The sequence below is a fragment of the Staurois parvus genome, unplaced genomic scaffold, assembly GCF_062004578.1.
Source record: "Staurois parvus isolate SC_StPar_1 unplaced genomic scaffold, SC_StPar_1.0 ptg001482l, whole genome shotgun sequence".
Lineage (NCBI taxonomy): Eukaryota > Metazoa > Chordata > Amphibia > Anura > Ranidae > Staurois > Staurois parvus.
In genome coordinates this window covers 209,898-235,436 of record NW_028319278.1, presented here as the reverse complement: position 1 = coordinate 235,436, position 25,539 = coordinate 209,898, and the positions used below count along the sequence as shown (strand labels likewise).

Below are 25,539 nucleotides of genomic sequence, written 5' to 3'. Positions count from 1 at the left end.
GTGGAGGCCAGTGGAGGGATTGGCAGAGAAAGATGGAGGACACTGAGTGGAGGCCAGTGGAGGGATTGGCAGAGAGGGGTGGAGGACACTGAGTGGAGGCCAGTGGAGGGATTGGCAGAGAGGGGTGGAGGACACTGAGTGGAGGCCAGTGGAGGGATTGGCAGAGAGGGGTGGAGAACACTGAGTGGAGGCCAGTGGAGGGATTGGCAGAGAGGGGTGGCAGATACAGAACGGTTAGTAAGGTGGATGAGCCTGGCAGCACCATTCATGATAGACTGAAGAGGCGAGTAGCCTGCAATTCGATAGGCCAATGAGGAGGGAGTTACAATAGTTGAGGCGAGATATAATCAGGGAGTGAATAAGTTGCTTAGTGGTTTCCGAGGTTAGGAACGGGTGTATCTTGGGAGATGTTGTGGAGGTGAAGTCTAAAAGATTTGGACAGTGATTAGATCTGGGGCTGAAAGGACAGATAGGAGTCTAGGATTAAACCTAGTACCCTGGCATGAGGGGAGAGACTGATGATAGTGTTGTTGATCTTGATGGAGAAGTCAGGGGAGGGGGCATGGGCTGGGGGGAATACTAAGAGCTCAGTTTTGGAAAGGTTGAGTTTGAGGAAGTGGAGTGACCTCCATGCCGATATGTCACTTAGTAGGTTAGTAATGCGAGAGGAGACTGAAAGGGTGAGGTGAGGAGGAGACTGAAGGGGTGAGGCAAGGGGTAGAAAGATAGATTTGTGTGTCATCAGCATAGAGATGGTAGTTAAAGTCATGTGAGTTTCTCAAGTGACCAAGGGAAGAGGTGTAGATGGGGAAGAGAAGGGGTCCAAGGACAGAACCTTGAGGGACCCCTACAGAAAGAGTGAGTGAAGAGGAGGAGGCAGCGTTATAGGTAACACTGTAGGAGCACTGCGATAGGTAGGAGGAGAATGAGGAGAGAGCAGAGTCTCTGAGGCCAACAGAGTGGAGTTTTTTGAGGAGGAGGGGATAGTCAACCATATCAAAAGCCGCAGAGAGGTCGAGTAGTAAGAGTATGGAATAGTGGCCATTGGTTGGAATGAGTACAGAGTAGTAGCCATTGGTTGGGATGAGTACAAAGTAGTGGCCATTGGTTGGGATAAGTACGAAGTAGTGGCCATTGGTTGGAAGGAGTACGGAGTAGTGGCCATTGGTTGGGATGAGTACGGAGTAGGGGCCATTGGTCGGGATGAGTATGGAGTAGTGGCCATTGGTTGGGAGGAGTATGGAGTAGTGGCCATTGGTTGGGAGGAGTATGGGGTAGTGGCCATTGGTTGGGAGGAGTATGGGGTAGTGGCCATTGGTTTTAGCAGTTAGTAGATCATTAGTGAGGTTTAGTAGGGCAGTGTCAGTGGAGTGTAGTGAGCGAAAGCCAGACTAAAGGGTCAAGAAGGTTGTTGTCGGTGAGGTGGGAGCTCAGGCGATTGTAGACTAAGCATTCTAGGAGTTTAGAGGTAAATGGCAGCAGGGAGATGGGTCTTAAGTTGTTCAGGTCGGTGGGGTCCAGGGAGGGCTTTTTAAGTATGGGAGTGATGTGCGCATGCTTTAGGGGGAGGGGAAGGAACCATTAGAGAGGGAGAGATTGAAGATATGAGTGAGCGAGCATAGGATGGAAGAAGAGGGGGACTGTAGGAGTTGTGAGGGGACAGGATCCAGGGGGCAAGTGGTGAGATGGGCTTCTGAGAAAACCTTAGTGACCTCTTCGGTAGTAGCGAGGTCAGAAGAGGAAAGTGTTGAGGGAGGTTTAGTATAAGGTATGCTAAGTGGGATGGATGTCTGTGTGGTGGCGATGCCCCTGCAAATTGCATCAATCTTGTTTTTGATATGATTTGAAATCTCGTGAGCAGTGAGTGAGGTACTGGGTGGAGGTGGGGGTGGAGAAAGTAGAGAGTTAAAAGTAGAGAAGAAACGATGAGGACTGGATGACAAGGTATAAGAGTGACAAAATAGGCTTGTTTGGTATCATGGAGGGAGGAATTGTATGTGAATAAAGCAGATTTATATCGGGTGAATGCTTGGTGAGATTTGGTTTTACGCCACAATTGCTCCAGTGCACGACTATGTAATTTAAGATTTCTGGTGTGGTCAGTCTTCCAAGGTTGTAATGGTCAGGACCTAATGCTTCGTGTTGTTAGAGGAGCAAGCAAGTCTAATGCGGATGAAAGCGAACTGTTATAGACAGCAGTGGCCAGGTCAGGGCAGGACAGGGGAGAGATTCTGTCAGAGTTGGTCAGTTGCAGAGTGGAAAGGAGCCGGGTTCAATGAACCAATGAACCAATCAGAGCCCATAAACCAGTGGGATTAAATATCCTGTTCATGAGTGGGCCCACGTTTTTGTGCAGTAAGAATTGACAGAATTTTACAGAACTTCGTACACTTCCTCTTTATTGTTGCATTTTAAGTTCCTAAAATGAAGGACAGTGAGGGGGTGACACCTTCTTTTTAGGACATTTCTAAAGATAACAGTAACAGATATCGAAGACGCAGATCATGCACGGCACAGAATCGGGTTTGTCCGCAGCGTGCTATGAGGGGAGCAGAAAATCTGGAGATGGAGCCAGGTAGGTTGTTGATGTGATCACTGAGGAATATTGAGGCGGGAGGGATCACTTTGATTCCGGTGGCCAGAGAGGGATCACTTTGATTCCGGTGGCCAGAGAGGGATCACTTTGATTCCGGTGGCCAGAGAGGGATCACTTTGATTCCGGTGGCCAGAGAGAGATCACTCTGATTCAGCTGGCCAGAGAGGGATCACTTTGATTCAGCTGGCCAGAGAGGGATCACTTTGATTCAGCTGGCCAGAGAGGGTTCACTGATTCAGCTGGCCAGAAAGGGATCACTTTGATTCAGCTGGCCAGAGAGGGATCACTTTGATTCAGCTGGCCAGTGATGGATCACTTTGACTCAACTGGCCAGAGAGGAATCACTGATTTAGCTGGCCAGAGAGGGATCACTTTGACTCAGCTGGCCAGAGTGGAATCACTGATTCAGCTGGCCAGAGAGGAATCACTACTTTAGCTGGCCAGAGAGGGATCACTTTGATTTCGGTGGCCAGAGAGGGATCACGTTGATTCATCTGGCCAGAGAGAGATCACTTTGATTCAGCTGGCCAGAGAGGGATCACTTTGATTCAGCTGGCCAGAGAGGGATCACTTTGATTCAGCTGGCCAGAGAGGGATCACTTTGATTCCAGTGGCCAGAGAGGGATCACTTTGATTCAGCTGGCCAGAGAGGGATCACTTTGATTCATCTGGCCAGAGAGGGATCACTTTGATTCATCTGGCCAGAGAGGGATCACTTTGACTCAGCTGGCCAGCTTGAACACATAGTAATATGAGCAAATATTTTTTTTCAAGCAAAATGTTTGTTACACATGTTTAGGGTTAACATGAGGTTACAACTCCTTAGTATCCCATGTATTGTATACAGCGGGGGCCGGCAACCCGTCAATCGTGGTCGATTGTGGGGAGCGGACAGGTTGATTGTGACCGCGGTTCTGCCTCCCCCATCCTCCGCCTCTCTCATGTTACAGGCAGAGCGCAAAGCAGGAGGCAGCATAGTGCAGGATGGAGGGCGGGGTTGGGGATGGAAGCTGCTCAGTGATTGGTTGCTAGGCTATCCTAGTAACCAATCACCAGCTTGGCAGCTCCTGATTTCGCCTTCTACCCAGCACTGTGTTGTCTTCTTATCTCCACTCTGCATTACACACACAGAGATAGGCAGTGCTGCCCATGTGTGATATGGGGGGGACACAGGAGACCACTGTGGGAGGGGGGACAGAGTAAACTATGCTGGGGGGTATATTGATGAGAAAAGGACAGGGGACACCATTTTGGGGAATAGGGAGGCAGAGGACACTAGGGGGGGGGGGTAAGGACACTACTGGGGAGGAAGGGATCACAGGATATAAAAGAGGGACGGGATGTGGAGTGAAGCGGGGAAAAGGAACCATAATTGGGGGTACCGGACACTACTGTGTGTTCACAATGTATCCGAGCCTGCTTCCAGCCTTGTGTCCCCAATTGTGCCCCAGCCTGCTTCCAGCCTTGTGTCCCCAATTGTGCCCCAGCCTGCTTCCAGCCTTGTGTTCCCAGCCTGCTTCCAGCCTTGTGCCCCCAATTGTGCCCCAGCCTGCTTCCAGCCTTGTGTTCCCAGCCTGCTTCCAGCCTTGTGTTCCCAGCCTGCTTCCAGCCTTGTGCCCCCAATTGTGCCCCAGCCAGCTTCCAGCCTTGTGTTCCCAGCCTGCTTCCAGCCTTGTGTTCCCAGCCTGCTTCCAGCCTTGTGTTCCCAGCCTGCTTCCAGCCTTGTGTTCCCAGCCTGCTTCCAGCCTTGTGTTCCCAGCCTGCTTCCAGCCTTGTGTTCCCAGCCATCTTCCAGCCTTGTGTTCCCAGCCATCTTCCAGCCTTGTGTTCCCAGCCAGCTTCCAGCCTTGTGTTCCCAGCCAGCTTCCAGCCTTATGTTCCCAGCCAGCTTCCAGCCTTGTGTTCCCAGCCTGCTTCCAGCCTTGTGTTCCCAGCCTGCTTCCAGCCTTGTGTTCCCAGCCTGCTTCCAGCCTTGTGTTCCCAGCCTTGTTCCAGCCTTGTGTTCCCAGCCAGCTTCCAGCCTTGTGTTCCCAATGTGTTCCCAGCCAGCTTCCAGTCTTGTGTTCCCAGCCTGCTTCCAGTCTTGTGTTCCCAGCCAGCTTCAAGCCTTGTGTCCCCAGCCTGCTTCCAGTCTTGTGTTCCCAGCCAGCTTCCAGCCTTGTGTCCCCAGCCTGCTTCCAGCCTTGTGTTCCCAGCCTGCTTCCAGCCTTGTGTTCCCAGCCAGCTTCCAGCCTTGTGTTCCCAGCCAGCTTCCAGCCTTGTGTTCCCAGCCAGCTTCCAGCCTTGTGTTCCCAGCCAGCTTCCAGCCTTGTTTTCCCAGCCAGCTTCCAGCCTTGTGTTCCCAGCCAGCTTCCAGCCTTGTGTTCCCAGCCAGCTTCCAGCCTTGTGTTCCCAGCCTGCTTCCAGCCTTGTGTTCCCAGCCTGCTTCCAGCCTTGTGTTCCCAGCCTGCTTCCAGCCTTGTGTTCCCAGCCAGCTTCCAGCCTTGTGTTCCCAGCGTGCTTCCAGCCTTGTGTTCCCAGCCAGCTTCCAGCCTTGTGTTCCCAGCCTGCTTCCAGCCTTGTGTTCCCAGCCTGCTTCCAGCCTTGTGTTCCCAGCCTGCTTCCAGCCTTGTGTTCCCAGCCAACTTCCAGCGTTGTGTTACCAGCCAACTTCCAGCCTTGTGTTCCCAGCCAGCTTCCAGCCTTGTGTTCCCAGCCAGCTTCCAGCCTTGTGTTCGCAGCCAGCTTCCAGCCTTGTGTTCCCAGCCTGCTTCCAGCCTTGTGTTCCCAGCCTGCTTCCAGCCTTGTGTTCCCAGCCTGCTTCCAGCCTTGTGTTCCCAGCCTGCTTCCAGCCTTGTATTCCCAGCTTGCTTTCATCCTTGTATTCCCAGCTTGCTTTCAGCCTTGTGTTCCCAGCCTTCTTCCAGTCTTGTGTTCCCAGCTTGCTTTCAGCCTTGTGTTCCCAGCTTGCTTTCAGCCTTGTGTTCCCAGCTTGCTTCCAGCCTTGTGTTCCCTGTGTGTCCCAACCTGCTTCCAGCCTTGTGTTCCCAATGTGCCCTCAGCCTGCTTCCAGCCTGGGGTTCCCAATGTGCCCTCAGCCTGTTTCCAGCCTTGTGTTCCCAATATGTCCTCAGCCTGCTTTCAGCCTTGTGTTCCCAGCCTGCTTCCAGCTTTGTGTTCCCAGTGTGTCCCAGCCTTCTTCCAGCCTTGTGTTCCCTGCCTTCTTCCAGCCTTGTGTTCCCAGCCTGCTTCCAGCCTTGTGTTCCCAGCCTGCTTCCAGCCTTGTGTTCCCAGCCTGCTTCCAGTCTTGTGTTCCCAGCCTGCTTCCAGTCTTGTGTTCCCAGCCTGCTTCCAGTCTTGTGTTCCCAGCCTGCTTCCAGTCTTGTGTTCCCAGCTTGCTTCCAGCCTTGTGTTCCTAGTGTGTCCCAACCTGCTGCCAGCCTTGTGTTCCCAATGTGTCCCCAGCCTGCTTCCAGCCTGGGGTTCCCAATGTGTCCCCAGCCTGTTTCCAGCCTTGTGTTCCCAATGTGTCCTCAGCCTGCTTCCAGCCTTGTGTTCCCAGACTGCTTCCAGCCTTGTGTTCCCAGCTAACTTCCAGCTTTGTGTTCCCAGCTAGCTTCCAGCTTTGTGTTCCCAGCTAGCTTCCAGCTTTGTGTTCCCAGCTAGCTTCCAGCTTTGTGTTCCCAGTGTGTTCCCAACCTGCTTCCAGCCTTCTTCCAGCCTTGTGTTCCCAGCCTGCTTCCAGCCTTGTGTTCCCAGCCTGCTTCCAGCCTTGTGTTCCCAGCCTTCTTCCAGCCTTGTGTTCCCAGCCTTCTTCCAGCCTTGTGTTCCCAGCCAGCTTCCAGCCTTGTGTTCCCAGCCAGCTTCCAGCCTTGTGTTCCCAGCCAGCTTCCAGCCATGTGTTCCCAGCCAGCTTCCAGCCTTGTGTTCCCAGCCAGCTTCCAGCCTTGTGTTCCCAGCCAGCTTCCAGCCTTGTGTTCCCAGCCAGCTTCCAGCCTTGTGTTCCCAGCCAGCTTCCAGCCTTGTGTTCCCAGCCAGCTTCCAGCCTTGTGTTCCCTGCCTGCTTCCAGCCTTGTGTTCCCTGCCTGCTTCCAGCCTTGTGTTCCCAGCCTGCTTTGAGCCTTGTGTTCCCAGCCTGCATCCAGCCTTCTGTTCCCAGCCAGCTTCCAGCCTTGTGTTCCCAGTGTGTTCCCAGTGTGTTCCCAGCCTGCTTCCAGCCTTGTGTTCCCAGCCAGCTTCCAGCCTTGTGTTCCCAGCCAGCTTCCAGCCTTGTGTTCCCAGCCAGCTTCCAGCCTTGTGCTTCCAGCCTTGTGTTCCCAGTGTGTTCCCAGCCTGCATCCAGTCTTGTGTTACCAGCCAGCTTCTAGCCTTATGTTCCCAGCCTGCTTCCAGCCTTGTGTTCCCAGCCTGCTTCCAGTCTTGTGTTCCCAGCCTGCTTCCAGTCTTGTGTTCCCAGCCAGCTTCCAGCCTTGTGTTCCCAGCTTGCTTTCAGCCTTGTGTTCCCAGCCAGCTTCCAGCCTTGTGTTCGCAGCCAGCTTCCAGCCTTGTGTTCGCAGCCAGCTTCCAGCCTTGTGTTCGCAGCCAGCTTCCAGCCTTGTGTTCCCAGCCAGCTTCCAGCCTTGTGTTCCCACCCAGCTTCCAGCCTTGTGTTCCCACCCAGCTTCCAGCCTTGTGTTCCCACCCAGCTTCCAGCCTTGTGTTCCCAGCCAGCTTCCAGCCTTCTGTTCCCAGCCAGCTTCCAGCCTTGTGTTCCCAGCCAGCTTCCAGCCTTGTGTTCCCAGCCAGCTTCCAGCCTTGTGTTCCCAGCCAGCTTCCAGCCTTGTGTTCCCAGCCAGCTTCCAGCCTTGTGTTCCCAGCCAGCTTCCAGCCTTGTGTTCCCAGCTTGCTTTCAGCCTTGTGTTCCCAGCCTGCTTCCAGCCTTCTGTTCCCAGCCAGCTTCCAGCCTTGTGTTCCCAGTGTGTTCCCAGCCAGCTTCAAGCCTTGTGTTCCCAGCCAGCTTCAAGCCTTGTGTTCCCAGCCTGCTTCCAGCCTTGTGTTCCCAGCCAGCTTCCAGCCTTGTGTTCCCAGCCAGCTTCCAGCCTTGTGTTCCCAGCCAGCTTCCAGCCTTGTGTTCCCAGCCAGCTTCCAGCCTTGTGTTCCCAGCCAGCTTCCAGCCTTGTGTTCCCAGTGTGTTCCCAGCCTGCTTCCAGTCTTGTGTTCCCAGCCAGCTTCCAGCCTTGTGTTCCCAGCCAGCTTCCAGCCTTGTGTTCCCAGTGTGTTCCCAGCCTGCTTCCAGTCTTGTGTTCCCAGCCTGCTTCCAGTCTTGTGTTCCCAGCCTGCTTCCAGTCTTGTGTTCCCAGCCAGCTTCCAGTCTTGTGTTCCCAGCCAGCTTCCAGCCTTATGTTCCCAGCCAGCTTCCAGCCTTGTGTTCCCAGCCAGCTTCCAGCCTTGTGTTCCCAGCCAGCTTCCAGCCTTGTGTTCCCAGCCAGCTTCCAGCCTTGTGTTCCCAGCCAGCTTCCAGCCTTGTTTTCCCAGCCTGCTTCCAGCCTTGTGTTCCCAGCCTGCTTCCAGCCTTGTGTTCCCAGCCTGCTTCCAGCCTTGTTTTCCCAGCCTGCTTCCTGCCTTGTGTTCCCAGCCTGCTTCCAGCCTTGTGTTCCCAGCCTGCTTCCAGCCTTGTGTTCCCAGCCTGCTTCCAGCCTCGTGTTCCCAGCCTGCTTCCACACTTGTGTTCCCAGCCAGCTTCCAGCCTTTTATTCCCAGCTTGCTTTCAGCCTTGTGTTCCCAGCTTGCTTCCAGCCTTGTGTTCCCAGTGTGTCCCCAGCCTGTTTCCAGCCTTGTGTTCCCAATGTGTCCTCAGCCTGCTTCCAGCCTTGTTTTCCCAGCCAGCTTCCAGCCTTGTATTCCCAGCTTGCTTTCAGCCTTGTGTTCCCAGCTAGCTTCCAGCTTTGTGTTCCCAGTGTGTTCCCAGCCTGCTTCTAGCCTTGTGTTTCCAGCCTTCTTCCAGCTTTGTGTTCCCAGCCTGCTTCCAGCCTTGTGTTCCCAGCCTGCTTCCAGTCTTGTGTTCCCAGCTTGCTTCCAGCCTTGTGTTCCCAGTGTGTCCCAACCTGCTGCCAGCCTTGTGTTCCCAATGTGTCCCCAGCCTGCATCCAGCCTGGGGTTCCCAATGTGTCCCCAGCCTGTTTCCAGCCTTGTGTTTCCAATGTGTCCTCAGCCTGCTTCCAGCCTTGTGTTCCCAGCCAGCTTCCAGCCTTGTATTCCCAGCTTGCTTTCAGCCTTGTGTTCCCAGCCAGCTTCCAGCCTTGTGTTCCCAGTGTGTTCCCAGCCTGCTTCCAGTCTTGTGTTCCCAGCCAGCTTCCAGCCTTGTGTTCCCAGCCAGCTTCCAGCCTTGTGTTCCCAGTGTGTTCCCAGCCTGCTTCCAGTCTTGTGTTCCCAGCCTGCTTCCAGTCTTGTGTTCCCAGCCTGCTTCCAGTCTTGTGTTCCCAGCCTGCTTCCAGTCTTGTGTTCCCAGCCAGCTTCCAGTCTTGTGTTCCCAGCCAGCTTCCAGCCTTATGTTCCCAGCCAGCTTCCAGCCTTGTGTTCCCAGCCAGCTTCCAGCCTTGTGTTCCCAGCCAGCTTCCAGCCTTGTGTTCCCAGCCAGCTTCCAGCCTTGTGTTCCCAGCCAGCTTCCAGCCTTGTTTTCCCAGCCTGCTTCCAGCCTTGTGTTCCCAGCCTGCTTCCAGCCTTGTGTTCCCAGCCTGCTTCCAGCCTTGTTTTCCCAGCCTGCTTCCTGCCTTGTGTTCCCAGCCTGCTTCCAGCCTTGTGTTCCCAGCCTGCTTCCAGCCTCGTGTTCCCAGCCTGCTTCCAGCCTCGTGTTCCCAGCCTGCTTCCACACTTGTGTTCCCAGCCAGCTTCCAGCCTTTTATTCCCAGCTTGCTTTCAGCCTTGTGTTCCCAGCTTGCTTCCAGCCTTGTGTTCCCAGTGTGTCCCCAGCCTGTTTCCAGCCTTGTGTTCCCAATGTGTCCTCAGCCTGCTTCCAGCCTTGTGTTCCCAGCCAGCTTCCAGCCTTGTATTCCCAGCTTGCTTTCAGCCTTGTGTTCCCAGCTAGCTTCCAGCTTTGTGTTCCCAGTGTGTTCCCAGCCTGCTTCTAGCCTTGTGTTTCCAGCCTTCTTCCAGCTTTGTGTTCCCAGCCTGCTTCCAGCCTTGTGTTCCCAGCCTGCTTCCAGTCTTGTGTTCCCAGCTTGCTTCCAGCCTTGTGTTCCCAGTGTGTCCCAACCTGCTGCCAGCCTTGTGTTCCCAATGTGTCCCCAGTCTGCATCCAGCCTGGGGTTCCCAATGTGTCCCCAGCCTGTTTCCAGCCTTGTGTTTCCAATGTGTCCTCAGCCTGCTTCCAGCCTTGTGTTCCCAGCCAGCTTCCAGCCTTGTATTCCCAGCTTGCTTTCAGCCTTGTGTTCCCAGCTTGCTTCCAGCCTTTTGTTCCCAGTGTGTCCCAACCTGCTTCCAGCCTTGTGTTCCCAGTGTGTCCCAACCTCCTTCCAGCCTTGTGTTCCCAATGTGTCCTCTGCCTGCTTCCAGCCTTGTGTTCCCAATGTGTCCCCAGCCTGCTTCCAGCCTGGGGTTCCCAATGTGTCCTCAGCCTGTTTCCAGCCTTGTGTTCCCAATATGTCCTCAGCCTGCTTTCAGCCTTGTGTTCCCAGCCTGCTTCCAGCCTTGTGTTCCCAGCTAGCTTCCAGCTTTGTGTTCCCAGTGTGTCCCAGCCTTCTTCCAGCCTTGTGTTCCCAGCCTGCTTCCAGTCTTGTGTTCCCAGCCTGCTTCCAGTCTTGTGTTCCCAGCCTGCTTCCAGTCTTGTGTTCCCAGCCTGCTTCCAGTCTTGTGTTCCCAGCCTGCTTCCAGTCTTGTGTTCCCAGCTTGCTTCCAGCCTTGTGTTCCCAGTGTGTCTCCAGCCTGCTTCCAGCCTGGGGTTCCCAATGTGTTCCCAGCCTATTTCCAGCCTTGTGTTCCCAATGTGTCCCCAGCCTGCTTCCAGCCTGGGGTTCCCAATGTGTCCCCAGCCTGTTTCCAGCCTTGTGTTCCCAATGTGTCCTCAGCCTGCTTCCAGCCTTGTGTTCCCAGACTGCTTCCAGCCTTATGTTCCCAGCTAGCTTCCAGCTTTGTGTTCCCAGCTAGCTTCCAGCTTTGTGTTCCCAGTGTGTTCCCAGCCTGCTTCCAGCCTTGTGTTCCCAGCCTTCTTCCAGCCTTGTGTTCCCAGCCTGCTTCCAGTCTTGTGTTCCCAGCCTGCTTCTAGTCTTGTGTTCCCAATCTGCTTCCATGTGTTCCCAGCCTGCTTCCGGCTTTGGGTTCCCAATGTGTCCCCAGCCTATTTCCAGCCTTGTGTTCCCAATGTATCCCCAGCCTGCTTCCAGCCTTGTGTTCCCAGCCAGCTTCCAGCCTTGTGTTCCCAGCCTGCTTCCAGCCTTGTGTTCCCAGCCAGCTTCCAGCCTTGTGTTCCCAGCCAGCTTCCAGCCTTGTGTTCCCAGCCAGCTTCCAGACTTGTGTTCCCAGCCTGCTTCCAGCCTTGTGTTCCCCGCCTGCTTCCAGCCTTGTGTTCCCAACCTGCTTCCAGCCTTGTGTTCACAGCCTGCTTCCAGTCTTGTGTTCCCAGCCTGCTTCCAGTCTTGTGTTCCCAGCCTGCTTCTAGTCTTGTGTTCCCAATCTGCTTCCATGTGTTCCCAGCCTGCTTCCGGCTTTGGGTTCCCAATGTGTCCCCAGCCTATTTGCAGCCTTGTGTTCCCAATGTATCCCCAGCCTGCTTCCAGCCTTGTGTTCCCAACCTGCTTCCAGCCTTGTGTTCCCAACCTGCTTCCAGCCTTGTGTTCCCAACCTGCTTCCAGCCTTGTGTTCCCAGCCAGCTTCCAGCCTTGTGTTCCCAGTGTGTTCCCAGCCAGCTTCCAGCCTTGTGTTCCCAGCCAGCTTCCAGCCTTGTGTTCCCAGCCAGCTTCCAGCCTTGTGTTCCCAGCCAGCTTCCAGCCTTGTGTTCCCAGCCAGCTTCCAGCCTTGTGTTCCCAGCCTGCTTCCAGCCTTGTGTTCCCAACCTGCTTCCAGCCTTGTGTTCCCAGTGTGTTCCCAGCCTGCTTCCAGCCTTGTGTTCCCAACCTTCTTACAGCCTTGTGTTCCCTGCCTGCTTCCAGTCTTGTGTTCCCAGCCTGCTTCTAGTCTTGTGTTCCCAATCTGCTTCCATGTGTTCCCAGCCTGCTTCCGGCTTTGGGTTCCCAATGTGTCCCCAGCCTATTTGCAGCCTTGTGTTCCCAATGTATCCCCAGCCTGCTTCCAGCCTTGTGATCCCAACCTGCTTCCAGCCTTGTGTTCCCAGTGTGTTCCCAGCCAGCTTCCAGCCTTGTGTTACCAGCCAGCTTCCAGCCTTGTGTTCCCAGCCAGCTTCCAGCCTTGTGTTCCCAGCCTGCTTCCAGCCTTGTGTTCCCAGCCTGCTTCCAGCCTTGTGTTCCCAACCTGCTTCCAGCCTTGTGTTCCCAGTGTGTTCCCAGCCTGCTTCCAGCCTTGTGTTCCCTGCCTTCTTCCAGCCTTGTGTTCCCTGCCTTCTTCCAGCCTTGTGTTCCCAGCCTGCTTCCAGTCTTGTGTTCCCAGCCTGCTTTCAGTCTTGTGTTCCCAGCCTGCTTTCAGTCTTGTGTTCCCAGCCTGCTTCCAGTCTTGTGTTCCCAGCCTGCTTCCAGCCTTGTGTCCACAGTGTGTCCCCAATTGTTCCACAGCTTGCTTCCAGCCTTGTGTTCCCACCCAGCTTCCAGCCTTGTGTTCCCACCCAGCTTACAGCCTTGTGTTCCCAGTGTGTTCCCAGCCTGCTTCCAGCCTTGTGTTCCCTGCCTTCTTCCAGTCTTGTGTTCCCTGCCTTCTTCCAGTCTTGTGTTCCCAGCCTGCTTCCAGTCTTGTGTTCCCAGCCTGCTTTCAGTCTTGTGTTCCCAGCCTGCTTCCAGTCTTGTGTTCCCAGCCTGCTTCCAGTCTTGTGTTCCCAGCCTGCTTCCAGCCTTGTGTCCACAGTGTGTCCCCTTGTGTCCCCAATTGTTCCACAGCTTGCTTCCAGCCTTGTGTTCCCACCCAGCTTCCAGCCTTGTGTTCCCACCCAGCTTCCAGCCTTGTATTTCCAATGTGTCCCAGCTTGCTTCCAGCCTTGTGTTCCCATTGTGTCCCCAGCCTACTTCCAGCCTTGTGTTCCCAATGCGTCCCCAGCCTACTTCCAGCCTTGTGTTCCCAATGCGTCCCCAGCCTACTTCCAGCCTTGTGTTCCCAGCCTGCTTCCAGCCTTGTGTTTCCAGTGTGTCCCAACCTGCTTCCAGCCTTGTGTTCCCAGTGTGTCCCAGCCTTGTGTCCCCAATTGTACCCCAGCTTGCTTCCAGCCTTGTATTCCCAGACTGCTTCCAGCCTTGTGTTCCCAGCCTGCTTCCAGCCTTGTGTTCCCAGTGTGTTCCCCGCCAGCTTCCAGCCTTGTGTTCCCAGCCAGCTTCCAGCCTTGTGTTCCCAGCCAGCTTCCAGCCTTGTGTTCCCAGCCTGCTTCCAGCCTTGTGTTCCCAGCCTGCTTCCAGCTTTGTGTTCCCAGCCTTCTTCCAGCCTTGTGTTTCTGATGTGTCCCAGCCTTGTGGTTCCAATGTGTTCTAGCCTTGTGTTTCCAATGTGGTCCAGCCTTGTGTTTCCAATGTGTTCCAGCCTTGTGTTTCCAATGTGTTCCAGTCTTGTGTTTCCAATGTGTTCCAGCCTTGTGTTTCCAATGTGTCCTTGCCTTGTGTTTCCAATGTGTTCCAGCCTTGTGTTTCCAATGTGTTCCAGACTAGTTACCAGCACCTGTGCACTCCCATCCTGTGTGTCTCCTCTGTGGCTGCCTTATGATACCTTTGCTCTATCACTGCAAGGGAGTTGCACCTGTGTAGTCGCTGTCTGATGGGGTGAATCAGAGAAGCACAACCTGGGTATCAGCTAAAGATACTCAGGTGAAGATGCTCAGGTGAAGACTCATCCCAGGGTTCTCATTATTGCTAGGCAAGCAGACACTCCAAATAATCTGTCAGCCCTGTGGCTTTTGCCCCATCTACCCTGTTGCCTCAACCAGTCCCGGGCATCTACTCCATCCCAAGTGGAAGATGAGTCTGAAGTCATGACAGTAATAAGATTACATTCTAATAATCCCAATGTTGTTCTGTTAAATACTTTATTATACATTATGTAAGTCAATAGCTCATGGAATGTATAATTGGCGATAAGAAGGTCGACTTGCCAGTAACATTTACAAGTCTCTATGAATAAATTCCTGATATGTCTACATATGTGTCAATAGTATCATTATTCAGAAAAGCTCCACCTTTTATTGGTAAAATGCCATGGAGAATGGAGGTGAGTGGAGAGTCTACATTGCTCTAACTGAGCGCCATTATATCTGAATATCCTCCACAGAAACTACACTAATTATATGTAAGTCTTTGTTCCTCTTCAGGGCAATCTTATGAGGAAGATACATATGCCAATCATCCCGTTTTATGGGAGACGAGGAATGCACCGAAAGCCAAAGGTAAGATATTAAAACAGGGGTATCCTCTTCATCCATTGTAGGCAGCTGAGGACCCGAGTCTCCAATTATAGGACGCATGTCTACTAATACTGCAATATTGGATCTATAAACCAGATCAGCCAATCAGATATCACCTCTTACTATATCTATATTGAGGTAATAAAAGCCAGATCTAATTGGTTGTCCTTATTTAATATACATTTCACACCTAAATATATTATACTGCACATGGCAATATATTTCTACATATATTGTGGGAAATTACCCCAAGTGCAGAGATCCTCAGGACTCCGTCCACTCAGAATATCTTCTTTGAAGGCCTCTTCCTGTCCGCTATTATTAACTTATTACTGGCCTCCTGGATTGTTTTTGCAGAGCTGCTGCCCTGGTCTCAAACATTGACCCTCATCTAGTCCTCCAGACAGGAATCTCTGTGCACACATGCATTTCAGAGATCTTTTGTTAACTCCTTCATTACTTCTGCAGTATACTGACCGTCTCCTGTATTCCGTCCGCAGTATACTGACCATCTCCTGTATCCTGTCCTCAGTATACTGACCGTCTCCTGTATTCCGTCCGCAGTATACTGACCGTCTCCTGTATTCCGTCCGCAGTATACTGACCGTCTCCTGTATTCCGTCCGCAGTATACTGACCGTCTCCTGTATTCCATCCGCAGTATACTGACCGTCTCCTGTCCTCAGTATACTGACCGTCTCCTGTATTCCGTCCGCAGTATACTGACCGTCTCCTGTATTCCGTCCACAGTATACTGACCGTCTCCTGTATCCTGTCCGTAGTATACTGACCGTCTCCTGTACCCTGTCCTCAGTATACTGACCGTCTCCTGTACCCTGTCCTCAGTATACTGACCGTCTCCTGTACCCTGTCCGCAGTATACTGACCGTCTCCTGTACCCTGTCCGCAGTATACTGACCGTCTCCTGTACCCTGTCCTCAGTATACTGACCGTCTCCTGTACCCTGTCCGCAGTATACTGACCGTCTCCTGTATCCTGTCTGCAGTATACTGACCGTCTCCTGTACCCTGTCCGCAGTATACTGACCGTCTCCTGTATCCTGTCCGCAGTATACTGACCGTCTCCTGTATCCTGTCTGCAGTATACTGACCGTCTCCTGTATCCTGTCTGCAGTATACTGACCGTCTCCTGTATCCTGTCCGCAGTCCCTGACCGTCTCCTGTACCCTGTCCTCAGTATACTGACCGTCTCCTGTATCCTGTCCGCAATATACTGACCGTCTCCTGTATCCTGTCCGCAGTCCCTGACCATCTCCTGTATCCTGTCCGTAGTATACTAACCGTCTCCTGTATCCTGTCCGCAGTATACTGACCGTCTCCTGTATCCTGTCTGCAGTATACTGACCGTCTCCTGTATCCTGTCTGCAGTATACTGACCGTCTCCTGTATCCTGTCCGCAGTCCCTGACCGTCTCCTGTACCCTGTCCTCAGTATACTGACCGTCTCCTGTATCCTGTCCGCAATATACTGACCGTCTCCTGTATCCTGTCCGCAGTCCCTGACCATCTCCTGTATCCTGTCCGTAGTATACTAACCGTCTCCTGTATTCTGTCCTCAGTATACTAACCGTCTCCTGTATTCTGTCCACAGTCCCTGGCTGTCTCCTGTAACCTGACCGTAGTATACTAACTAGAGATGAGCGAATTTCTCAAAAATTTGATTCGGCTGATTCGGCGAATTCCAGTATGAAATTCGATTCGATGCGAATTAATTCGCTACAAATTTAACTTATTAAAAGGGTTTCTAGGCTTCAGAGAGCCTTTAAATTAGTGCAGAACACTGTACCTTTAATTTAAATGCCCTTGGAGATGAAAACAAATGGAAACAAATAGATACAATGTTTCAACCGCTGTATGGAGTGAGTGTCCCAGAACTGTCATAAATAGTCTATTCCTGACAGTTATGGGACATTCACTCCATACAGCGGTTGAAACATTGTATCTATTTTTTTCCATAAATGACATTCTGCAGATACACTTAGAGGAGCTCTGCAGATACACTTTTTGCCGGCTTGGAATTATTCTTATTTTCATCCTACTTCTTCTTCTTCATCCTCATCCTCTTCTTCTTCTTATGAGGATGAGGATGAAGAAGAAGAAGAAGAAGTAGGATGAAAATAAGATTAATTCCAAGCCGGCAAAAAGTGTATGTGCAGAGCTCCTCTAAGTGTATGTGCAGAGCTCCTCTAAGTGTATGTGCAGAGCTCCTCTAAGTGTATCTGCAGAGCTCCTCTAAGTGTATCTGCAGAATAGAGGAGCTCTGCACATACACTTTTTGCCGGCTTGGAATTATTCTTATTTTCATCCTACTTCTTCTTCTTCTTCTTCTTCATCCTCAGAAGAAGAGGATGAGGATGAGGATGAAGAAGAAGAAGAAGAAGAAGTAGGATGAAAATAAGAATAATTCCAAGCCGGCAAAAAGTGTATGTGCAGAGTTCCTCTATTTCTGACAGTTCTCTCACAGCTTCTTCACATGTACAGCGGTTGAAACATCTGTATCCTAAATGGAAACTAATAGATACAATGTTTCAACCGCTAAACATGTGTTCCTTCTGTCAGAGAACTGTCAGAAATAGCGGAGCTCACTGCAGGGACACTTTTTCCGGCTGATCGGGAAATATTCGATTCGCGCACCCGAAGTAGGCAAAATTTCGGATTCGACGCGAATCGAATATTTCCTGAAATTCGACTCGAATTCCGGTTCGCCTGGTTCGATTCGCTCATCTCTAATACTAACCGTCTCCTATAACCTGATCCGCAGTCTCTGGCCGTCTCCTGTAACCTGATTCGCAGTCTCTGACAGTCACCTGTATCATCTCCGCAGTCCCTGACCGTCTCCTGTATCCTGTCCGCAGTCCCTGACCGTCTCCTGCATCCTGATTCGCAGTCTCTGACAGTCACCTGTATCATCTCCGCAGTCTCTGACCATCTCCTGAGATGGAGCTTTAATAGGAAGAGGTGGAGCCTAAAGAGGAAGGGGTGTGGTTTACAGATAAAGAGGTGGGGCACATTTAAATGGGAGGGGCACCCGCATTTAGTCTTGCCTAGGGCAGCACAAAAGCAAAATATACCACTGGCCATATGGACTCCTTGGGGAAGGAAGAGTCCTGAGCCACAGTCACTCCCAAAACAAAATCGGATTGCACAAGCTGGTTGCCCAAATAAACAATGGACCCAGTACTGAAGGCTTCATCCCTCGTACGTCTCTATGAAGCCTCAGGAACCCAAACTGAGTTTTACCAATCTCTGAGGAAATTGAAAATCCAGTTTCCTCCATATGACATAAACACCCCAGAGCCCCCCAACCTGCCTGGGTGATACAAAGCTTTCCACACTGTGATAAAGTGTTGCATTGTCACCATATTTATACAGACCTGGGTCCGGAGAGCTGCTCTGAGGAGGGAGGCAAAATGATGCATGAACGTCCATTGCTCACCCTCGGAAACTGACCAGCACAATGGGGACCCCAAAGTTCCCACAAGTAACGGCTGATATACAATGCAGCCATATACTAATGTCCAAGCTGCCTCCACCGACAAATGACCGGCTTGTATAAGACCTGAAAGTGGTTGTAAAGGCTGAAGGTTTATTGCCTTCATGTATTCTATGCATGAAGGTAAAAATCCTTCTGTGTGTTGCTCCTTCCACAGCCCCCCTAATACTCACCTGTGCACGGGAGCCTCAGTTCTCCCAGGTTGCTCTCTCCTCATTAGATGAGACACGACAGCAGGAGCCATTGTCTATCACAGCCAGTGAGCCAATGAGGAGAGCGCGGGGGGATGTCTTATGGATGCATAAAGTGGGGCGCAGGAGCGAGCACTCACCAGTGCCCCCATAGCAAGCGGCTTGCTATAGTGGGCACTGGTCAAGGGGGAGGAACCAGGAGCGCCTTCCGGGGAACCTGAGAAGAGGATGATTTGGGCTGCTCTGTGCAAAACTATAACACAGAGTAGGTAAGTATAGACAAACCCTTTAGAATCACTTTAATCCTGACATTTACAATTCGAGATAGGGTTCAAGTTTGTAGATATGCAGGTTAGGACCCGAACTCTAGCTGCTTGTGTTTCAGTCAACATTTCAACCAAATGACTTGTTCACCAACCCACTGCAGTGAACCTCCTGATTCTCAAGGAAGTCATTCATTAGCGATGGTATCACTACTGCCAGTAAATGACAGCTTCCCATTCAGGTCTGTGGTTGTCGGGACACTGTGGCTGTCACGGGTCGAGCAACCAATGGCGCATCCCTGCCATCATTTCACCTGGATATAAATAGTTACATTCAGCTGAATAGGGATACACCATTGGTTGCAAGGACATTGGTGGTCACCAGCACCCAGGAACCACTATCCCGCTGTCATGGAAGCTTTGCTGTCATTCGTGGTAAGAGGATCAGTGGAAAAGCATCATTGTGGGACATTTACTTTGTGGGACTTTTTTTTGGACAATATTTTCAGACATCATGGACATTGTTTTTTAGATTTTGTGGGACATTAATTTTAAACATGATGGGATGTTATTTACGGTCATCATGGGGCTTTTTGTGGACCTTGTGGGACACCATTTTTGGACATCAAGGGACATTAGTTTTTTGGCATTGTGGGACATTATCTTTTTGACATCATGGACATTATTTTTTGGACATCGAGGGACATTATTTTTTTCTATTATTATTATATCATTAATTAAATTGTTCATTACAAAACTCAACAATATATCATATTCATCCAAAATACAAACATTTCAACTTAATGATCAATCCTCATCCCCCCCATATCCCCACCAACCCATCAACTTACCCCAGTCCTTATACAGTTGCAAGAAAAAGTATGTGAACCCCTTGGGATTACGTGGAGTTTTGCATGAATTGGGCATAAAATGTGCTCTGAACATCATCTAAGTCACAACAATAGAAGAACACAGTCTGCTGAACATAATACTACACAAACATTAGATGTTGCCATGGTTTAATTACACATAACATGTAAACATTCACAGTGCAGGGAGGAAAAAGTTTCTGAGGCCCTAGCTTAATGACTTCTCCCAGAGCTAATTGGAGCCAGGAGTGAGCCAACCTTGACTCCAATCAGTGTGATGATATTGGATGTGTTGCTGACACCTGTCCTGCCCTTAAAAAACACACACCTGTTTTGGGATTACTGGTTTCAAGAAGCACTGTCTGATGTGAACCACGCCTCGCAGAAAAGAGCTCTCAGAAGACCTACGATCAAGAATTGTTGACTTGCATGAAGCTGGAAAGGGTTACAAAAGTATATCCTTGAGCCTTGATGTTCATGTGTCCACGGTAAGACAGACTGTCTACAAATGGAGAAAGTTTAGCACTGTTGCTACTCTCCCTAGGCGTGGTCGTCCTGTAAAAATGACTGCAAGAGCACAGCACAGAATGCTGCATGAGGTAAAGAAGAATCCCCGAGTGTCAGCTAAAGACCTACAGAAATCTCTGGCACATGCTAACATTTTTGTTGACACATCTACAATCAGGAAAACATTAAACAAGAATGGAGTACATGGGAGGACACCACGGAGGAAGCCATTGCTGGCCAAAAAGAATATTGCAGCACGTTTGAAGTTTGCAAAAGAGCACCTGGATGTTCCACAGCACTACTGGCAGAATATACTGTGGACAGATGAAACCAAGATTGAGTTGTTTGGGAAGAACACACAACACTATGTGTGGAGAAAAAAAGGCACAGCACACCAACATCAAAACCTCATCCCCACTGTGAAACATGGCGGAGGGAGCATCATGGTTTGGGGCTGCTTTGCTGCCTCAGGGCCTGGACGGATTGTTGTCATTGATGGGAAAATGAATTCCAGAGTTTATCAAGACATTTTGCAGGAAAACGTACGACCATCTGTCCGCCAACTGAAGCTCCGCAGAGGATGGGTGATGCAACAGGACAATGACCCAAAGCATACAAGTCATTCAACAAAACAATGGCTGCGACAGCACAGAATACGCCTTCTGGAGTGGCCCAGTCAGAGTCCTGACCTCAACCCCATTGAAATGCTGTGGCATGACCTTAAGAGAGCGATTCACACCAGACATCCCAAGAATGTTGCTACACTGAAACAGTTTTGTGAAGAGGAGTGGTCCAAAATTACTCCAGATCGTTGTGCAGGTCTGATCTGCAACTACAGGAAACGTTTGGTTGAGGTTATTGCTGCCAAAAGAGGGTCAACCAGTTACTAAGTCCAAAGGTTCACATACTTTTTCCTCCCTGCACTGTGAATGTTTACATGTTATGTGCAATTAAACCACGGCAACATCTAATGTTTGTGTAGTATTATGTTCAGCAGACTGTGTTCTTCTATTGTTGTGACTTAGATGACGTTCAGAGCACATTTTATGCCCAATTCATGCAAAACTCCACGTAATCCCAAGGGGTTCACATACTTTTTCTTGCAACTGTAGCTCTTCCCATCTCTTTCCATCATTCCTGTCCATGTCTGTAACCCTTTTCTTTGATCATCTCCTCCTACACTTCCCCTTCTTTCCATTCTTTTTTCTCTCCAGCCTTTCTTTTCCCTTTTCCTATTTCTGCTAGAGCCCTCCAAACATTCCATTCAGTTCTCCTACCTCAGGCCACCTGGGGCTCCCACTACTTTCATATATTTTTCAGATGTCTTGAAGTCATCCCATTCACCCCATTTGTGGCGGAACCGTTCCGCCTGGGCTTCCTCATGCGGAACAGTGCGTCTCACCCAATGGTCCCCTTTTCCAGCAAGTCTTCCAGCACTCTCCCAAGGCAGGTATTATAGCTAAAAAAACACTCCCTTCCCTGCCCTCCCAAACCACGAGTAGGAACTTCGTGTAGGCTGAAAATGAATGACTCTTTATTAAACACAGCTCAGTATATACAGCACATCCTGGCAGTAATCCCCGCCCCCTTCAGTCCCACCAGACAGCCTGGCACCGGGTTTTCCCCACCCACAACAAAACCCTACAACCCAACAATACAGTATGAACCTCTTAGAAGTGAAAGACTACAAGGTCACATTTCCCTAAACAAACAGTGTAGAATGTCTGTGAAACATATACAGCTTTACAAAGGGGATAAAAACAGAACAGAAAGGGCAAAATGTTATCACAAAGGGACGGTTCCTCACACCATTCTTTTCTACATTTTTCCATTTTATCTTCATCTATATAGTATAACTCCTCCATCTTATTTATATACTGGGCCCTATCTAGCCAGTCCCTCATTGTTGGAGGCTCCTGTACCTGCCAAAATTTGGGAATAATTCCCTTAGCTGCACTAATTAGGTGGTATAATACACTATTATTATATTGTTTCACTGATATCTCTGACCTATAAAATAAACACACCCACGGATCCTTCTGTATAGTGGTCCCCATTATCTCTTGTATAATCTGGATTATATCTTGCCAAAACCCCTGTATTTTGGGCAGTCCCACCATAGATGTGCCATTGTTCCCTTAGATCCACATCCCCTCCAACAGAACGGTGAGACTTCTGCTTGTTGTCTATGTGCAACACTCCGTGTCAAATACCATCTCGGTAAACATTTATAATTCATTTCAACTGAGTTAATGTTCATCACCCCATGTGTTGCTTTAAACATTTTATTTGTCTGTTGTTCACTCATTTTTGTTCCCAGTTCCCTTTCCCATTTCTCTAAGAATAATGGAGGACCTGCCCCCGTAAGAATCTTACATATCCTAGAAGTGACAGGGACATTCATTTTAGACATCATCGGAACATACTTTTTGGACATTGTGGGACATTATCTTTTTTACATCGTGGACATTATTTTTTGGGTATTGTGGGGCATTAATTTTAGACATTAAAGAACATTATTTTTGGACATCATGGGACGTTTTTGGACTTTATGGGACATACTTTTTTGTGGGTGATTATTTTTGGACATTGTGGGGCAGATTTCCTAAAGCTGGAGCATTCAGAATCTAGGCCAGCTGTGCATGGTAGCCAATCAGCTTCCAACTTCAGCTTGTTCATTTAAGCCTTGGCAATAAAACCTGGAAGCTGATTGGTTTCTATGTAGAACTGCACCAGACGTGGGAAATTTTTTTGGACATTGTGGGACAATATTTTTGGACATTGTGGGACAATATTTCTGGACATTGTGTTTGTACATAGTGGAACATTACTTTTGGACATTGTGGGACAATATTTCTGGACATTATGGGACATAATTTTTGGACATCATGGGGCATTATTTTTGGACATTGTGGGGCATTATTTTTGGACATCATGGGACATAATTTTTGGACATTATGGGGCATTATTTTTGGACATTGTGGGGCATTATTTTTGGACATTGTGGGGCATTATTCTTGGACATCATGGGACATAATTTTTGGACATTGTGGGGCATTATTTTTGGACATTGTGGGGCATTTTGTTTGGACATTGTGGGACATTATTCATGGACTTTGTAGGACATTATTTTTGGACATTGTAGGGGTTATTTAGTAAAAATGGTGAGTGAAAAATCTGGTACAGCTCTGCATAGAAACCAATCAGCTTCCAGGTTTTATTGCCAGAGCTTAATTAAACAAGCTGAAGTTAGAAGCTGATCAGCTACCATGCAAAGCTGCACCAGATTCTAAGTGCTCCAGTTTTAGTTAATCTACCCCCCCCCCCCCCCCCCCGTGGGACAATATTTTTGGATATTATGGGAAATTATGTTTGGACATTGAAGGACATTATTTTTGGATGTTGTGGGACATTATTTTTGGATATTATGGGGAATTATGTTTGGAAATCATGGGACATTATTTTTGGATATTATCAGACATTATGTTTGGACATTGTGGGACATTTTATTTGGACATTGTGGGACATTATTTTTGGATGTTGTGGGACATTATTTTTGGATGTTGTGGGACATTATTTTGGAACATTATTTTGGGACATTGTGGGACATTATATTGGGACATTGTGGGACATTAATTTGGGACATTCTGTGGCAATATTTTGGGACATTATGGGTCATTATTTTTGGACATTGTGGGGCATTATTTTGGGACATTGGGGGTCTATGTTTGGACATTGTGGGGCATTATTTTGGGACATTGTGGGGCATTATTTTTGGACATTATGGGACATTATTTTGGGACATTGGGGGTCTATGTTTGGACATTGTGGGACATTATTTTGGGACATTGGGGGTCTATGTTTGGACATTGTGGGACATTATGTTTGGACATTGTGGGACATTATTTTGGGACATTGGGGGTCTATGTTTGGACATTGTGGGGCATTATTTTGGGACATTGGGGGTCTATGTTTGGACATTGTGGGGCATTATGTTTGGACATTATGGGACATTATTTTGGGACATTGGGGGTCTATGTTTGGACATTGTGGGTCTATGTTTGGACATTGTGGGACATTATGTTTGGACATTGTGGGGCATTATGTTTGGACATTGGGGGACATTATGAACCACAACCTGTGCTCTCATTTGGCTGTATCATAACAATGTAATATTATGGATTGATATGTACCTACAGTATATAGTTATAGTGGAAGATTATTGTGTGATATAATTTGATGTGATATAGATATATACAATTATAGTAGAAGATTGTGGATTTGTATGCAGGGAACAAGCACAGATCTGGGATGCATATGAGATGTTTTTATGTGAGATAAGAATTCCGGAGGATTATTATACCGGCTGACACACGCAGGCTCTTTCTCTATCCTCTCTCTCTGTAGTGATTCCGGCTGCCAGGAGTACAAGTCACCGGGTGATACTGACTCTGGGGATCCTCCTAATATTGGCCTTCATTACTTTGGTCATCTTCACGGGTTTCCTGTTCATTTCCTGTGAGTATCTCTATTATATTGGGGTTTGGATTTGGCATCTATGCTTTTATTAAGTTCATTAAATCACCCCTTAATCAGAGCCTGGGGTGTTCAGCTCATCACTACCTATCAGGAAATAGAAAAGGCAAATATAAAAAAAATGTAAATCTGTAAATAGTGCAGAACTACCCCCTTAAGAGTTGAAGTAGTTTTGGGTCCCCTATAGTCCTGCACAGCCAGGCAACACGTATAAATATTATTATTATTATTATACAGGATTTATATAGCACTAGAAGGTTTGCTCAGCGCTGTACATTATAGTGGGGGACCGAACATGAGACAATACAGTAACAATACAGCACACAAGGGGTTCGAGGGCCCTGCTCTTTCAAGCTTACAATCTAGGAGGGAGGGGAAGGTGGTACAGGAGGAAGTGGCTGTGGGGATGGAGTGGTGGGAGAAGTGGAGGACATCAGTTGTTAGGTGAGGGTGGGGTAGGCTTCCCTGAAAAGATGTGCTTTCAGGGTGCGCTTGAAGGTGAGGAGGGTAGGTGACAGTCTGATGGATTGGGGTAGGGAGTTCCAGAGGATGGGGGAAGTCCTGGAGAAGTCCTGAAATCGGGCATGGAAGGAGGAGACCAGGGAGTTAGAGAGTAGGAGGTCCTGTGAGGAGCGAAGGGCACGGGTAAGGTGGTATTTGGGTATCAGGTCAGTTAGGTAGTTCGGGGCGGCGTTGTAAATGGCTTTCAAGGTCAGAGTTAGCAATTTGAATTTGATGCGCTGCGCTAAATATATCAGTGGTTCATATAGTGAACTCGGTGTAGAGTTATTCACCCCGAGGTCATCACAGAGGACAAGAGGGCGCTCTTCATGTCTAGAGGAAAAGAAATTTAATCTCCAAACACAGAAATGTTTCTTCACAGTAAGAGCTGTGAGAATGTGGAATAAATTCCCACAAGAGTTGGGTGTGGCCAGCTCAGTGGATTGCTGTAGGAAAGTCCTGGATTCTTTCTTGGATACACAGAATATAACTGGATATAACATTTATAGGGTGTCGCAGCTGTTCCATGGCCAGGTGTGTGTTATTCCCTCATTATCCCAATTACAATGAGCAGATAAAAGGTCCAGAGTTCATTTCAAGTGTGCTATTTGCATTTGGAATCTGTTGCTGTCAACTCTCAAGATGAGATCCAAAGAACTGTCACTATCAGTGAAGCAAGCCATCATTAGGGTGAAAAAACAAAACGAACCCATCAGAGAGATAGCAAAAACATTAGGCGTGGCCAAAACAACTGTTTGGAACATTCTTAAAAAGAAGGAATGCACCGGTGAGCTCAGCAACACCAAAAGACCCGGAAGACCACGGAAAACAACTGTGGTGGATGACCGAAGAATTCTTTCCTTGGTGAAGAAAACACCCTTCACAACAGTTGGCCAGATCAAGAACACTCTCCAGGAGGTAGGTGTATGTGTGTCAAAGTCACCAATCAGGAGAAGACTTCACCAGAGTGAATACAGAGGGTTCACCACAAGATGGAAACCATTGGTGAGCCTCAAAAACAGGAAGGCCAGATTAGAGTTTGCCAAACGACATGTAAAAAAGCCT

The 25,539-nt window shown here is 49.5% G+C and overlaps 1 protein-coding gene across 1 annotated transcript in view; it reads left to right on the top strand.

The window, feature by feature from the left end:
* Positions 1–25,539, top strand: part of LOC149435674 (C-type lectin domain family 10 member A-like) — a 72,250-nt gene that overhangs the window by 3,885 nt on the left and 42,826 nt on the right. The window contains exons 2-3 of the mRNA XM_089662494.1: positions 14,004–14,078; positions 23,845–23,955. Coding sequence (XP_089518620.1) covers positions 14,004–14,078; positions 23,845–23,955 — 186 coding nt within the window. The remainder of the gene's footprint in view (positions 1–14,003; positions 14,079–23,844; positions 23,956–25,539) is intronic.